Source organism: Orussus abietinus, unplaced genomic scaffold, assembly GCF_000612105.2.
Source record: "Orussus abietinus isolate OABI.00-Male unplaced genomic scaffold, Oabi_2.0 scaffold1, whole genome shotgun sequence".
Taxonomy (NCBI): Eukaryota; Metazoa; Arthropoda; class Insecta; order Hymenoptera; family Orussidae; genus Orussus; species Orussus abietinus.
The window spans coordinates 3,277,012-3,293,650 of NW_019396017.1; the positions used below are offsets into that span (position 1 = coordinate 3,277,012).

At 46.9% G+C, this 16,639-nt stretch overlaps 2 protein-coding genes across 3 annotated transcripts; one reads left to right on the top strand and one right to left on the bottom strand.

Annotated features, from left to right (window-relative positions):
* The first annotated feature begins 9 nt into the window (after positions 1–9).
* Positions 10–1,017, top strand: LOC105698145 (probable 28S ribosomal protein S6, mitochondrial). The gene is made up of 4 exons (XM_012422144.2): positions 10–173; positions 260–399; positions 556–720; positions 824–1,017. Exons 1-4 carry the CDS (start codon positions 129–131, stop codon positions 921–923), a joined length of 450 nt encoding a protein of 149 aa, XP_012277567.1. The 5' UTR covers positions 10–128; the 3' UTR covers positions 924–1,017.
* A 175-nt stretch (positions 1,018–1,192) lies between these two features.
* LOC105698200 (myophilin) lies at positions 1,193–16,445 on the bottom strand. Of its 2 annotated transcripts, none has more exons than XM_012422240.2 (4): positions 16,273–16,445; positions 2,698–2,834; positions 2,416–2,620; positions 1,193–2,269 (listed from the first exon to the last, which is right to left on the bottom strand). In XM_012422240.2, the coding sequence occupies exons 1-4, from the start codon at positions 16,324–16,326 to the stop codon at positions 2,099–2,101; spliced, it is 567 nt and encodes a 188-aa protein (XP_012277663.1). In that variant the 5' UTR covers positions 16,327–16,445; the 3' UTR covers positions 1,193–2,098. The 2 variants fall into 2 exon arrangements, with proteins under 2 accessions (XP_012277663.1, XP_012277664.1); XM_012422241.2 differs by lacking the exon at positions 16,273–16,445 and adding an exon at positions 3,137–3,289.
* Positions 16,446–16,639: the final 194 nt, after the last annotated feature.

Sequence of the window (16,639 nt, forward strand, 5' to 3'; positions counted from 1 at the left end):
ACTTCTAAGTGTATTTGTAAATGGACCCAAATATTGCTAGTGTCTGCTCTGATTAAAAGTTGTTTTAGATATAACAATATTTAAAATTCAATTAGCATTGTAAAGTTGATTGTTGAATATATTCAATTATGCCGACGTACGAGTTACCATTGTTACTTCGCATTATGTCTAAGGTTTGTATGACAAAATTCTTGATGACTTAGGTTATGTTTTAAAGTTCACTACTTGATAGTTTATTCTATGATGAATAACATTACAGAAGGAAATTGCAAGTACACTAAAAAGAACGGCTACGGCAATATTTGGTACAGGAGGTTTCATTAGAAAAATCGAAAATCTTGGAAAAAAGGAAATGCCATATAAAATCAGTGCTCATCAACGAGTGCATCGCGAAGCTAAGTGAGTAAAATATTCAAACTTAAAATATTCATCACAAATGTGCCCTTATGATTAAAATGCTTTAATGTAATATTAGAAATTCATATAAGTTAATCTTTTGTTATTCACATTTCACGAAAGCGGGGAGAATTATAATTCTGTGTGGTATCGTTTCAGTTATTTCATAATCTACTTCGATGCCCCACCGAAATCTCTAGAAGACATAAAGGACCATTGCACTCGTGACATTGATGTAATTAGAAATAGGATATATAAACAAAATGAGGTAGACGTTTCTACACCATGCACAATAAGTGAGGATATGAAGCCACCGACTTACAGGTTAGAAATTGTATAAATATTTACTATTAACATTATTAAAATATACCGATGTATTGAATGTATCGAGGTAAGAGTGATATTGGCATTACGATTTTAATTGCAGAGCTGATGTACAAAAGGTAATGGAACAAACAAAGAGACGAGAAGCGAGAAATAAGAATAAATTCAAATATAACTCTGGACTTGATTATTACCCGTTCTAAAGGAAAACCTAAATATACATTACTCTGTACATATTATAAAGTAGCAAGTATTTACGTGTTTGCAAAAATAAAAATATATGAATTATGGGAATAATTCTTTAAAAGCATTCACTCACCTCTCCATTAAAATTAAATATAGTTTTCCCAGTCGTAATGGAAAGCAGCTAATATTTATTTTCATTCTGTATAATTTTCTTACTTCGTGTCAAATAGTTTTTGCGCTTCACATTATTACAACTGAATTGATAGGACATGCAGTTTCCACCGGGTACATTATTGATGTGTTGTTTATTAATTCGTGTATTTTAATACATTACGAAATGTTTGTATAACCACACAAAATTTTTGTACAAAATACTTAATACAATCGCTCTCTATAATCATTTATTACGATATATAATAATTATTATCTCACATACAACATCGTCTTGTAAAATATTTTCGTTACACTGTAACACATAAGAGCTACTGTAACAGTAACAGAATATCTAGCTATTTATATATAATATATATTTATATAATCTATCCTACTCTTTTCAACATTCTACCATACTGTCCGATTCAGTTACGATTGTGTAAAATGTCTTTAATTTGACGTCGTAAGAATTTAACCGAAACTTCCGTAGAATCATTTGCGGTAACTAAAAGTACGTATCGTTTTTTCATTCGGAGCAAAGTACTACTCTCCGTAATAATTAATTGTCATTATCTCCTCCATTTAGAACCTATTCTTTTGATACACCATTTACTAACCAATAGTAAAGTCTCGTAAATACGAGCTTAATCGAAAGGTAAAAATCAGGCGGTGGAAAAATAAAGGATCAATTTAATTTAATTAATTACTCGTCCGCGTCACTGTGCAATATGAAAATACTTTCGTCTCCATAAATACGGCAATGCATAGTAGATAAATCGAGAATAACATCTAACGAGAGGTAGCTCGAAAACTACCGAATTTGTAATATACTTCGTTTGATTACAAGTACGTGGACCCTGGCTTATCTTGATGCTTATCGCTTAAAATAACTACCATAGTTGTAGAACATGGTACAAGATGCGTAAAGAAATTATGCGATAAACTGGAGACGCACGTGTGCGTACGTACACTCGTCTCCTTAATATACGTAATTCAGAAAATACGTAAGGCGGAAGAATTTGAAAGGAGCGAAGACGTTTTACATATGTCGAGTGTTTCCAAAATTGATACCACTTTGATTAGCACCTTTGTTACTACCGTACTGTAGGCTGATTACCCCCTGCCCCGCTCTCAATTGTTCTTCCGTGAAGTTGCGGACATTCTTGTCGGCCTCTTTCGGTCCGATACTCGGTTTGCCGTAATTGCCCGCCTGTAAACAATATAAACTCGTATCAGTCAACATATTTCCAAGCGGATTGCCGGTATCTTATTTACCGCGCCTTATCGATACCGAACGGTGGCAACGATTTCAAAAATTAGCCTTACACAACTTCGTAAGTAAATCGGCAATCGTACCTTTCTACCGAGGGATTGCAAACAAATGACGACCGAGTTCAGATTTTGCCGTTCCCAAAGATCGACCGTCTGGAAAGTTTCTTGAGCTGGGACTCCCAGACCTTTGGCAGCCTCCAAGAAAGCGTTAATATTCTCCATGCACTTGAACGCCAGGGTGGTCTTGTTGATCTTCTTGACCGATCCTTCCTTGATGTCGTTCACCAGCCTAGGCATATTATCATAGCGTGAAAAATGAAATTCACCCCGGGACGGAGATAATTTTTAGAATCTCGAAGAAAGTACCTGCAGAGAAGGACACCATCCTTCAGGATCTCATAGAAATTATCCATATCTCCATTGGTGCTGATATTTTCCCCCGTGATCGTTTTGATCCACTCCAAGCACTCCTGGGCGAGTTCTTCGCTGTACTTGTTATTAATCTGCAAAAACCAGGAAGAAGAAAATCAGAATCACGGTCCTTGGCGGTTCTCACGACTTTTAATTATCACGTCTACAAATAAGTCCCTCGACCAAGGGGAGAAATTTCTCAAATTTTCCCCTGCCATTCGCAGATCCATAAATTCGTCGTAACATTATTCTTTAACATCCAGCAGGAAATTCCACCCCACCGAGTCTCGCTTTGAGGGTTGCGCGATAGTGAATATTTTTACAGTCATTACCCGGCATTTTTGCCAAATACGTGAATTTGAAAATCATATGGAAAGGACGCCCACCGACTCACCCATCCGGCTCTGCTGCGATGAAAAGCCATCGTGCGTATAAATCCCGAGTTTCCGAGGAGCTGGCAATCGAGTGGCAACGGTTCGTGGACGCGAGCCTGGGAACGAGTCGGGAAACTCGGAAGAAGAGCCTCGAGCCTCGCACATAATCTAGCCTAGTAGATCCCGGTAAAGTAAGGCGGCGAGCCGTTTTATCGCTGATAGTCGCGCGTACCTTTCCATTGACCGCGTAAGCCGTTTAAGCCGGCCCAGTAAACGTTACGTCGCCTCCTCTCCATAAAATCATTCCCGATATAACATAAGTATATAAATAAAAAATCCAACCCATCCTAACGATGCAGTTATGAGGTAGAGATATCTCATTAATGCGACGCCCTCATTGCAGCTTATACGCGTAAAAAGGCACGCGTCCTCGAGGGACGTTTTAGGAAGTGCGGAAGTACTCTCGCATGAGCAATTGGGGCTTGCAGAAAGCCAATCCAATAACTAATATAAATCCAGAAACATCGTCATACGCCCTGCAACGTGCTGGTAATCGCCCAGGGTATTTAGATAGTCACTTGCGATAACTCACCGCCATTCCTGGGGCGGACCGGGCGGGAAGAGGTCGCGACTTAAATCATGAAAAAATTAATTAACTACGTCCCTTGGCGAGAGGTAAGCTGAGAATTTTTTCACCATGACGAGGCCCTCGCACTGGACATGCCCGGTATTTTTTTTTTCCATCGGAGGACTGGAAAACCATCGACGCAAAAATCTAGAAGGCTCGAGTCCTCGTAATTCGGTCATACGTAGGAATATCGAGGTCCTTGACGCGTATCTCCGTATTCTCTACTGGCAGGACCCGCGGCAATAAATCTCGTAGCTGGATAAGGGGAAGGAAAGGGGTATTCCACCACTTTTATGCGGCCATGCCCGTAAATTCGCGTGGAATGATAATAAGGAACGCGATCAGCGGGGTGCCCGAAGAGGCCTTCCGAGGGGTCATCGACCTTGCTCCTTGAAACGCGACTTGGGCTTTCGTCCGGTTCTCCGCTCGTGGGCGGCTTGGAATTCGTACGATGAGGTTCCACGTTCCTCTCCCCGTGTGACCGGCGAGGTGGAGCCCCGTCTCCGGAATAAGGTGGAGTGCATCGAGGGTATCCAGGAGGGACAAGACGCGGGGACGACCATCGCGGCGAAACAAACGAGGCACAAGATCATTCGCTCTTTAATGGCTGATACGCTCTTACGTATCGACTGGAACCTCGACTACCTACCACGAGTCGATAGACACGATCGAGAGTCTTTACCCCTTGCGAGAGCCATTATCGAGCACATCCGTCGAGTGCGGTATCACGGCTCGAAGCGAGGAAGGGGACCCCGGTAGAACACCGGACTTCTGTTCAGGATTCGTCAAATCGACGACTCGTAAGGTGACGTGAAATTTGTAGTCAGGGGGTTAATCGTTCCTGAAACTTTTCTCCGCACCGAGTGCAGCGAATCGTATCAAACCGCGAATACAAAGGCCTTGAGGAAGGTCGCGCACCCACGAAATTTCAATAAAAAAAAAAATGTTATAGATAATGAAGTTTCACGGGGGTCGGGAACCTCCATAGAGCTTTCGTGATCACGCTGTTAAGTTCTAAGCGATTCGGTACACCCAGTTCGGAAAAAGTCCCATAAACTCCTCGGATGCCACTTTCGCGTCCCCTTAATGGCTCTTATGGTATAATATCGATACGAAGCGACGAGCAAGTGCAGGGTCGAGAATCGACTGGAATTTTATTAGTCCCCGGCATCGCAGCCGTTGCACCGTTAGGACGTTAAGCCCGTGGCTTCCTTCGATTTACCGAGGTGCATCTTGGTGCATCCTTCCCGGCGATGCGTTCCAATAGGAAGTCGGCCGGGCGTCCCTTGACGCGCGCGCGCCGTTATAACGCTCGCAAAGTATTTAATGCTAGGCGCGTTACCCGCGCACATTATTCCCCATCTAGGCCGTGCGCGTGTAATTACAATAATATACAAGCGCCGCGGCATCTGGCAGGCGTTTAAACGGTCTCGTTAAACCTTGGGGATTTTCAGCGCGGACCTCTGGAAACTGGCTCGCCGTTACGATCGGCCCCTCCGCACCCTCTTCGAGGGGCCACAGAGGTTTACGGATATGACGAATGACGCACATCATCCGAGGAATCTCCGTTTGCCGATGGCCCCCTCTTACGATACCTCGACTGCGCAATTACCGGCGAAAAAGTGCACCGGCCATGTATTATGCGCACCGACGTCGTTCTCGGTAATTCATTCAAGTGTATTTGCCTATGCGTCCCTATTGACCGTCTAAATTTGAGCCCCTTTATCGTCGGTGTAAACGCTGCCTCGACGTCTCTCCGTCGAGGCTGCGGAAGAATAATTGAATTTCACGAGCACGTATGCGATGATTAACGAGCCACGAGGTGGCGGGATCTCGATGCACTTTCTTCTTGACGAGCCTTTGCCAAGAGGTGAAAACCTTCCCATGATACGGATTACGCTAGATGAACAGTCACCTGTGGGTAGACTTACGTAAATTATTCCGCAAACCAGGATAACACGTCAGCGGGCCGTTTCGCGACGCGACGTCCGGGTAATACGTACAGGAAATCGATATTTGATTTTCCACGGAGGAAGGCAGTAATCGGAAGGAAGCGAAACGTCGGGATACCGCACACAGTGAAACGCCACCCGAACCGTCAAAACCGTCAAATCTGGAGCCGAGAGCCAACTTTTCGCCTATTACCCTCATTCCCCCCTAAAACCACACCACTGGATTTTTTCCCATTTTTTTTTTTGGTAATTAAAATTCTCATTTAAATCCAGGGGGCAATTCGTCTCAATCGGAAAGCCAATTTTCTTTCAAAGGTGGAGTAAAAAAATCCCGAGTATGTATGAATACGAATTTTAATAGCTTCAAGTCCATTCGCTTTGGGGGACCGCACCCACGTGCGATCCGATGTAATAGTTTCAAGCATTGAAATACGTTATTAAAATTCATATAATTTATATGTCATCGTGGGGGAACCAAGCAAACGCTCCGGGTGCATTAACGATTGTCGGCCTTCTTAAGGCCTAACTGTGAACGCCCATATGCGAATCGGAATATAAAGAGATGGACATCTTTGCGTGCCGGTTACGTGCACTTAGCCAGGCCGCCATTATCGTACGTCCTTCTCGTCCAGTATTTGCGTCCCTTTAACCGCGATGCACCGCTCCTGCACGCGTGCATCCGCCTCGCGATCATCGGTCACGTTTCGATTGGTACCGTGCACACGGTACGTCACCATAAACGAGATCCCGTCTCGAAACTTTAACGGACAGTTTTGCATGCACCGATAACCCGATACGGCGAACAATGTCACGTTATGCACCCGAGGGCTGAGTTCTCATGCCCATGGTTACCGAGCGGCGTCGCACTTTCACTCAAGACGTCGGCCAGACTGCAGAAATTGCATCCGCTATTACCACGGAATGCAGGACTCTCCTAAGTCTCTTTGGGCAAGGGTTAGGGACACGCACTATTTTCCAACAACCAGTGTTCGTTTATTAAGTATCGTTACGATCTAGGGGGTTAAAGCGATTCACTTATCAACGTCTAGACGCGTCGGTCGCGACGCCCGCCACGTGACGGTGATTAACCGCCGGCGATTGAAACCACGGTTATTAGACACGGCAAATATTCCCTCGAGCGGCGACGTGGTGACAGGGCACGACCATCCTCTCATTACATTAAATCATACCCCTGGCAACCGAGGATACATCTTCCGTTAAGTACGGACAGACCGAGCGCGGATACTCATGGGTTAGGTACTAATTGCATTTCCTTTTAATTCGTACAATTCAACGCGAGACCTTTGATCGCTCGATAGCGAAGAGGAATATTTCCTGGCCGCGATTGACATTGTTTTCTTTTATTTTTATTTTTATTTTTTTTTTCTTTCCTCTTTGCGATTGTCAAAAGGGCGATCTTGGCGGAGCCGCTCGGGTGACGCGGGAAATCGCGAGAGCCACCGAGGCGCGAAATTCCGTGTGACACCGTGACACGACCTCGAGTCGGCGACGCCGAAACACTCTGTACATACTAGTTGCATTATACTTGATGCACTTCTCCGGAGAGGATGCGGCTATTCCATCGGGTTCATTGAATTAAACGACGCAAAGTGTAGGCAGCGCGCCGGGTTGTGCACTTGTCGCGAGACGCAGCCGAGTTTCCGCGAATACCGGCTCTGTCTGCGGGGGACACTGTTTGTCGGGTGCAAACATAAAATCGGGTTCGATTATTACCACCCGTTATCGCGCGATCGATGTGGAATACATCCGATTGGCGTATTCCTACGGGCGCGTGCTATCGTTTCGATAAGTGATAAGAATTCCCCGAATAACAAGGTGCGATGATAACTGGGACATTTAATTTACGGGCCCTGAAACTGCCGGCCTTATTTTCTCTCCATTTTGGGAGAAGAAAAATCAGAAGAGAAAAATAATTCTTTCAGCACGAGGGGAAAATGTTTCGCCGCGATTCCGTGATAAAATCTTTCATCCTTGTGCCCGCGTTTCGCTCCCGGTAATACGCACTTAAGCGTTTCATATCTCCGGCGTTTATTTGAAGTCCGTGCTTACGCATTAAAAGGAGAGAGTGAAAAAAAAAAGAAAAAGAATAATAAAAGGGTTGAAAGTCAGGGTGTGACCCTTCTACAGGTTCCGACACCCACACACCATGGGAGCTCAAGCCGTCTGGCGCGAGCCCAAAGGGCGTAGGGTGTGGAGCACCCCATTGTGCTCAAACTTATGTGGGGTCACATCCGACACCATGGCTCGGCGTGCATTACGGGTGGATCATGAGGCACCGAAAGCCTTTGTACGGTCATCGACGAGTAAAACCGCGGTAGAGCCAGATTTCCGTCCTTTTTCCCAGCCGCCCATCAATTTTCGCGGCAGAAGATGACAGCACGCCGTTTATACGCATTCCATCCCCTTATGGGAAGTACTTTCTATTCCCATGCGGCGGGACTTTCGATTTACATACAAGGTAAGAAAGTCACATGGGCCGACCGTGAGTCAGAGACCCGAAGGCACCTCCAATAATCACATTTCAGCTCTGACCCGGCAAACTTGGCGGTGAATTTCCGTGTGCAATCATTCCTCGGGAGAATATCAACGATCGTTTGAAATAATTCCCCGCCCATTAACAGGTTTAAAGTCTCCTCCGTTTGGACTGTGCATCGCGGTTATCACGGGAGTCGTATGATAAGCACTTACGCGGCACAAAACCCCTAGCGACGTGTCGCTGTCGGCGCACATTTTTGCCCCAAGTCGAGTCGACCTTGCAGTCAAGAAACATTAAGGAAAAAAAAAAAAGAAAAAAATCGTACGTTCCCAGAAGATATTTTTTTATTCTTTCAAATCTCAAGGAGTGATAGAAATTAAATATCATGTATTATTTTATGGAAAATGCGAGGAAGGCGCGAAGGTGCCGACCTCGGTCCGAGTGAACGAACCTCTTTCAGCAATTATCGGAAGTCGCGGTCGTCGAGGTGCGTCCAGGTCGTCGCTGTTAATCGCGAGGGGTAACGTTAAGTGCGGAGACTTTAGCGATCGTTCGAGCTTTCTCGATGGAACACGTCGAGGATTTTATGACGTCGAGAAACGACTTCCCCCCGGGTTGGAGGGCGAGAGGAGAGCGTCGGTACCGCTCGGCCAGTACGAGGATTATGCGCGCAACCTCGCTTCCAGGAATGTCCATGAATTCATGAGATCATGGCCAAAAGAGTCTCGCGTCTACTGGCGGACGAAATATTAAGGCGATCCTCCAGGCGAAACGTGTCCCCGGCAGTCGAATAAGGACGCGGATGCGGCGAGTCCGCGACTGGACCTGGCAGCATCCCATCGACGATTTAAAGAGATTTCCCGATTTATCCGATTCCCCCTAAGACGGTCGATTAGCTAGTCGAAGACTACCAGAGAAGATCGGATCCGATCCCAAACTAAGGACGGAAGCTTGGCATTTAACGCCACCACGTGCTCGCCCCGTGTTTAATTAATTACGTGCATGTACTCGCGTACAGCCACTCTACCAGGAACACCCTGGGAAAGGAACTCCCGGGCAAAGCGTCGAAACGCTGCGGGACCATCAGCGAAATTTCAAGCGCGGAAGCAATTAGTCAAATTGCGCCCCACAAATGCCTCCAATTAACCGAATTGTGTCGAGAACGGTGGAGTGGGAGATAACGGTCGTCGATTTCAATAGCGTTTTGTAGGGAGAGATTTCTTTTTCCAGATAATGCCATAATTACATTGCACATGCACCGCGTCACGAAAAGTAAGCCAGGTTCGAAAACGGGCCTCGAGGTCGAGCAATTAAAACACGCGAATCCTTTGAATCCGCGCCCTCCACTCGAAGCGATTAAGAAAAAAAAAAATGAAAATGTAAGCTGCGATTCGACTTACACAAGCAAACCGAACGACAGGTCGAGAAAGGCGAAAATTTTCTAACACCTAAGCAACGTCGAATTACGAATCGAACGGCGTATAAATGTGCAATTAACGTTTCACCAAACCGCCCTGGATCCCTTCCAAAATGGTCCAGGCCTCGGCTCCGCATCTAGCCACGCGACCCTGAGGAAACTGCCTCCAGAAGGCGATAACTCCTCGATAAGGCGTATCGAATTTATTACCGGTCCGTGTGTAACGCATGTCCTGCAAAATCGACTTTTAACATTTCTTTAAGGCCGTTCGTCTTCGCCGAGAATGGCGAGAACCCGAACGCAGCGTTACCCACGTGGATCGCAAACACGCGTGAACGTGCGAGTATTTCGCAAAAAGTGCATCCAGTCGCCTCTAAAATAATGCAACTTTGTCGGGATCTAGGGAAACCCGCGACCGTGGCATCGTTGACTTTAAACGGCAAAGTACTCTCACCGAGGAGGGCAGAATTCATCGCGTGGAATCTTGAACCGCGTAGGAAAATGGTAAAAGTCTTGAAAAAAAAAATAAAAAAATAAAAAAAAGTGCCTTTCGCATTCGTTGAAATTATTTTAAACAATAACGAAGAGGCCGATTCCGCTCGTTGTACTCGGAGAGGCATTCGTCACGGAGTGTATCGAATTTATCACGAATCCTTGTCACCGCACACATCCTGCAAAACCTACAGCCTACATTTTGAGGTCGCATAATCTCGACGTTGCATAATCCTTACGCACCGATGGCATGCGTAGCTCCTTTTTTTTTCTCTCTCTTTTTCTCCCTCTATCTCAAATACGGGGATCGTCGAAGGCTGCCCAGTGGTTGGGCCTTATAAGGCCCTAAGCATCTAAGAATTCGTCCCGTGTCTCCGAACGGTCGATCGGAGGGACCGACCATAGACGTATCGATACTTTCCATAAATCCTCAAAGTATCGGCGCAATACGGTTCGACCTATCGGGGCTATTCCTGGAGCAAGGACTTTAAAACAGGACGTATATATTCGCGTTATCGCTCGTTCAAAAGGATGGAAGTTAATGATAGGCACGTCGATGACCGAACTCGGGCGACAATAGTCAGGAGAGAATTTCCAAACCGCCTATACAGGCGCCAACGGCAATGAAAGGGTTAACAGAGCGTGTTTCTCGAGGCAACGGTTCCCTTTCGCATCCTTTGCCCCTCGTCGTAGTTAGCCTTCAATTTATACGGTCAAGAGCGACATGGTGACACCGAAAGAGACCCGATTGCAATCCCGAAGAGAATTATGGCGGCGTTAAAAACCGCACAAATTGAATGCCCTCGCAAGCCTCGAGCCCATCCACTCGGCAATTCCCGAGTTCTAGGCCGCCGAGGATGTTTCACTTGATACGGCGTTAATTTGCCAACTCCTTCTGTACCCTAAGGCCTAAACGAGCCAGCGTCGAATAATAATTTCCTCGAGATGAGCGCACGTTTCGCCGTAAACTCCCAACGGCGAAAAGACTAATAAATCATCTCCATAAATCGGAAATAATGAATATCCCTCGAAGAAATTCGATTTTATTGTCACGCCACGAGGTGTCCATTCTGGTCGCTCGAAATTTAAGCCCATCGAGGTCGACCAAGGATCGCGAAGATTGGGACGAGGTCGCGAGACGAGGGGCCTCGCAAATCGGTTGTCTTTCTACGGCCACTCGGATCGTCGGAAGGTTTTACACCACGGATGTTTACATTTCTCCCGTTCAAAGTGCACGCTCTTCCCTGCACTTCGATTCCCCCCGTCGTAGAGAGTAGCGGGTAGAAAAATGAGCAAAGGCATAATTCCGTTATTGCCCTCCGGCCGAAGGGAGGCCTTGAAGGACACTTAACCCGTTTCGCGGTGGAATCTTTAGCCAGTCCCCGGCCATGGCCAGTCGGGATGGAAAAGGGAGAGAGGGAGAAAGAGAAAAAAAAAAGTCGACGAGGATAACGAGAAATTTGTGCCCAAGAAAGTCCAGGACCGAATCTCGAGCCGAAGGAGCCGACTCTTCGGGAATAAAAATTCCGGAATAATATCTCTCCATCCCTCGATTAATATAAAAAAAATTCCCAGGAAGCTGTCCACGAGCTATCTGCACCAGGAAAAGAAAAATCACGCGTATCTTAAATTGATACGCAGTTATCAAGCTGGCCTAGAGTCCCGAGGGATAGTTTACGGAGCGAAATCGAGCACGTGGGGTCAATTTGGGGGTCCAGAAAATTTAATAAGGACCACCGGAAATTAATAAGGGTAGTCAGGTGTTGATTTTCAACCTAGAAGGGCTTCGAAGCTCAATCCCGATCGATTATCGAACCCACTCGCCGTATGTCGGGCTCTAATTAATTTCGGCGCAAGGATTCACCGAGGAATACGCCGTTGTCTACACTCTCCTCGAGCCTATTGATAGGAGTATGACATAAGAATGAAGTTATGCTGGAGCATGAGTCATAAACATCATACAGGCAAAACCGTATAAGGCCGGCACTGGACTTTCGGATTTCGCGTTACCTCGACTCGAAATATAATCCCGGGATGAGACACGGAGCCTAAATAAATTCCGTCATTGTTCCATTTTATTACTCCAGAACTGCGGATTGAAAAAAAAAATTCCCGAAACCACGGAGAGGCTTATTTGTCATAGAGGAAGGAAGTGGATCTAATCAGCGCCGTGGCCTTGTTATAAAATAAATGCCAGCGTTCCATTATCAAATCGGAGCGATAAGAATCAATGGAGCTTCTGTTCGAGAGGATGCTTGACACGTGCCGGAAGGATACGAAAAATCCTAGATGGAATTAAAAAATAGAGGAGAGGAGTATAAAATTTGGCTTTTGTAGTTTCAGACCGGAGGTTAAAAAAGAGGTTTTCGGGGCAACATTCGCGAGTCCTGTAATGGAAAGTTTCCTAGGCGAAGCGAGCCCACGTTGGCTCCGGACGCAAGGGAAGACGTTTCACGCCATTTCCGGCCGTTAATACATATTTCCTCCTTACACTCGAGGCGGGTTTATTTTTAGCCGGTGAATATAATATGGCATTCATTGAAATCTCGCAGGAACCCGAGGTGCCTAGAACGAGGCTGGAACGACGTAGGGCAAAAAGTGCGGCCTCGTCGTCCGACGAGGAAGTCCAACGATTATCCGCATCTCGTTGCGGTTTCGCCTTTACGACTGAGAGAAGTAACGTTGTCACCAAGTCCTGACCACACTCGCGTCGCTATTGGCACCGATATCTGTATTGGCGGCGGCATCGATACCTCCGGTACATTGGGCGTATTCGTAATAATATACGTCCGATAGTAATTGATACGCTTATTAGGTACACCCGGTCGGACACCAAGCAGGCGAGACGTTCTTCCGTGCGAGCGAACCGGAAGAGATCATTAGGCCGGATGTCTCGAACCATGGACTGATGAATTATCATCGACCGCCTAAGATCTCCCCTTTCCACCATCGGAGACAAAAGGCGAATTTTCAGTCGAATTAACTTCCTTGACTTCGGAGCCGCGGACTGTAAACGACCCGAGAATCCGAATCTCCTCGGCTCCTGAGCACGTATCTCCACATAGCGGACAATAATTACGTTATTTTACCTAATAACCCGAGAAACTGCATCCGGCGTTAAACTCGGGTTACATCATTCGTTTAAGTGCCGGCCAATTCCGCGTCGGGAAAGTGCACTCGCGGGCTGCGGTTTCGCACCGCGTCCCGCGATAAGCGCATTTTTCCGCGGCCAGTCCGTAAATATCGTAGAGAGATGGTTGGTCTTAACGAGAAATCCCGTCCTGGTATTCCGTACTCTGGATTAAACGGTCAATAATCGCCGATTATCAGGCGGGGCTTCGCGGTGGTCCTTCGGCGCCGTTAAACTACGGTCGACTTCGTGTCACCCGTGAATCTCTCGTCGAATCTCGGAGCGGCGGCGTTATCGACTCGCAGAAATCGGATGTGGTCGTTCTCAGAGTTGTGACTAACGACTCGACTAGTTCCCAAGGTGCAGAGGCACGTTTTTGAGCCACAACTTTCCCGGGTTGGCGAACTCGCTCCATCCACGATCCTCGAGCGTGATGTTCATGCCAACTCGCTCCTTCAAGGCCCCCCAGGACCCTCAAAACCGGCTCATAAAAATCCCTCCTCTATCTCTCGTCCCAAATTTTCCATCCCTTTCCTCTGGATCTCCCATTCAGGACAAACGCAAACTCATTGCACTCGGTTACCGAGAAATTAGCCGCGAGATAAAATGGCACCGCGCTCTACGACCACTTGTGCCGATGACCCTTCCAAGATAATGCGACAATTAAGCCCATTAAATCTAGAATATAGACAACGACGAGCCTAAACCGAGTGCGTCCTCGGAAGGATACGGTCTGACCGTTAAGAAAAGTTGTGCAACCCGAGGTACCGACCTCAGGTGTATAATCAGGACTTTGATTTACAACCTCTGGGGGACATTTTTACCTGACCCCGCGCAGAGAAAGTTCTTGGATATCGCGAAGCGTACAAGGAAAATCGACGCGAGGAGTCTCCGCAATGGTACGTACGATATTGCAAAAAAAAAAAATAATTTCCCGAAAGAGTAGTTAAGCAGAAACGTCTATTTTTATATTTTTCTCTCTTCTTTAAGAGAACTTTTCTCCATCCGCGAGGACACGAAATGTTGTCATCGATGAGTCGCACGACGACGCGTAACGCGAGGCCAAGGTGTCCGACCGATAGCGGCAGGCAGTTGCGAGGATAAAAAAAGTGTTCGAAAGAGAAGAGAATATATCTCGGAACGAGCAGAAAATGTCCCGGAGCTCGCGTTATCGGTACGTTAGATACGCGTCGAGGGATTCTCCCGCGAGGAATCTCGCCTCGCGAAAGAGGGCTCCGCCAGGGCGAACGACGACGAAAAAGGCGACGAGGCAAACTTAAAAAGTGTACCATGGCCGTCGAGTTTTACGAGACGCTCCCTTGTTCGGCAAAGCGGGCCTCGTTTTAATTCCACTCCAAAGACGCGTACCCATATAGCAGCTGTTACGACTCCGCACTTCTTCGTCGCGTGTTAAACGCAGAGATTTTTAACGGGGAAAAAAAAATAAAACTAAAAAGAATACGTAATAAAAATTTCCTTACTCTACCTTGAGCAATTTTCCTTCCGATGGTTATATCGGAATAAATTGAAAACCGACGCGTGGCCGACACGCGCTTTGAAAGTGATACTTCTAAGGTGAAATTATTAGATATTAGATATTATTAATTATGAATTCCCTTAAGCGACACGCCCTGACGTTCGCGCAAATTCCGTTTGTCCCTCGACAGAGCTCGTCGAGGTGTCTCGGTGTTATCGAGGGCATTTCATAAAATCGAATCTGCATTCCTGGCGTTTCCACGAGCGGCGAGTCAAGCCGGAGCGGAATAGGCATTCGTGGGCACGAAATCTCGGCTGGAGATCGGCACTCGGTTTCTCTCTCTCTCTCTCTTGAATAAACGATTGCAACGGGTCAGGAAAGTGCAGCGATAGCCTCTATCACCCTAAGTGGTCGGGGCGAGTGGTCCGCGAATCAAGTCACCGAGGGAAACTCCGCTCCGAAGTCGCTGTACGCTATCTGGAAAACTTTTAGATCTTGAAGTAGGTCAGGATGACGCCAAACGAAGTCTACTTCTCCAGTAAATCGCCCCCTCGATTTTCCACTCCCCAAGAAACTTTTACCCCGCCTTGAAAATTTCAATGGAACGAACATCAAGCCCTTGAAAAAACTCCAAGGTATAAATCCGCGCAGTGACCCGCGAAAAATTCAAATGAAAGAGCGAGATTTCCTCTTTCGTCGTTAATTATTAATATACCCTGAAAAGCCGCATTTAACCGGGACTCATAATTCCGGGGAAAATTCGCGCACCTTGATGTAGGTCATGGTTGAATGCGAATTGAGCCAGACTCCGAGTTACCGGGGCGGAAACGCAGCCCCTTGATTCCAGTTCTCGGTGCCGAGGGAAGTTTAGCTCTCGTGTCACCACGAGGCCGTGAAAAATCGATGGACCTCGCGGTAGGTCAGTGTCGCGGACGCGGAAGTGTAACGCCCGGTAAACCCTTTTCCATCGTCGCTAAAAGAATCCGTATCGACATCCAGTGAGTCTCCTAAGCTTTATCGACTAACCAGAGGCGTTAAATGGCGCAAAAGTTGGCAACAGGTTCGGAGCCCCTAACGTACAATTCCCAGGGTCCATTCATACTTCAAGGGAGGTCGACCTGGTGCTCGCTGCACGTCCGTCCAGAAATCCATAATCCTTGAACTAGGTCAGGGGGTAAACACCGCGGGAACGTTCAAACCAAGAAACGGATTCCGTTTTAGGCATGTTCATCACCCGTTTACACCTCGAAGAAATCCAAAACCTTTGACACAAAAGCCAAGTCCCCTCTTGCCCGACCCCAATTCCAGGCTTCCCCCCTGGTCCATTCACCTCCTAAAAAGCTTTTCCTGCCGCTGCGAAAAATCAATAAACCTTGTACTGGGTCACGGGGTCGAATCGCGAAAACAGCCTCTCAAAGTGTATAAATCATTTCTCATCAAATTCGTATAACCCACCGAAGCGGTAAATCATGTCCCGGGGGCTTAATTAAGATTCATGGTTGTGTAGAGAAATATAAAAAAAAAAATGGACAAAGTGAGATTAGTTTTTTGGCGTTTGCTCACCTTCCTTTGCGCCTCCGCCGCGAATCCAGACTTCGTAGCTCGGTTGCTGGCCATGTCGAAGGTTAAGGTCCCTCGAGAGGAATACGAGTCCGGGAAGCTCCGGGGAGAGAGGAGTTCGAAGCACTCGGAGACGTTCACGCTCCGGCGGTCGCGGCACTACTGACTGCCGAAGCTGAGGGCCTCCGCGACAGGGGATTCCCCGCCCATTCGTCGAAGGAACCCAGTATTGAGTTTTCATCGCACCACGTGACCTCCGTTCTCCAGACGCTGCCGGAGGTGACGTCATCCGAAGGAGATCCCGAAGGGATCTCGAAGAGAATTCCGAAGGAGTCCAGGTAAAAGGGTCCAGGAACGTGAACAAGCGCTT

Bases quoted from the DNA above. Each gene is read 5' to 3' on its own strand.
- LOC105698145 (XM_012422144.2), top strand. From the start codon at position 129: ATGCCGACGTACGAGTTACCATTGTTACTTCGCATTATGTCTAAG. The intron at 174-259 runs GTTTGTATGACA...ATAACATTACAG, and splicing joins TACTTCGCATTATGTCTAAG to AAGGAAATTGCAAGTACACT. The intron at 721-823 runs GTTAGAAATTGT...TTTTAATTGCAG, and splicing joins ATGAAGCCACCGACTTACAG to AGCTGATGTACAAAAGGTAA.
- LOC105698200 (XM_012422240.2), bottom strand. From the start codon at position 16,326: ATGGCCAGCAACCGAGCTACGAAGTCTGGATTCGCGGCGGAGGCGCAA. The intron at 2,835-16,272 runs GTGAGCAAACGC...TGGTTTTTGCAG, and splicing joins CGGCGGAGGCGCAAAGGAAG to ATTAATAACAAGTACAGCGA. The intron at 2,621-2,697 runs GTACTTTCTTCG...TAATATGCCTAG, and splicing joins GATGGTGTCCTTCTCTGCAG to GCTGGTGAACGACATCAAGG.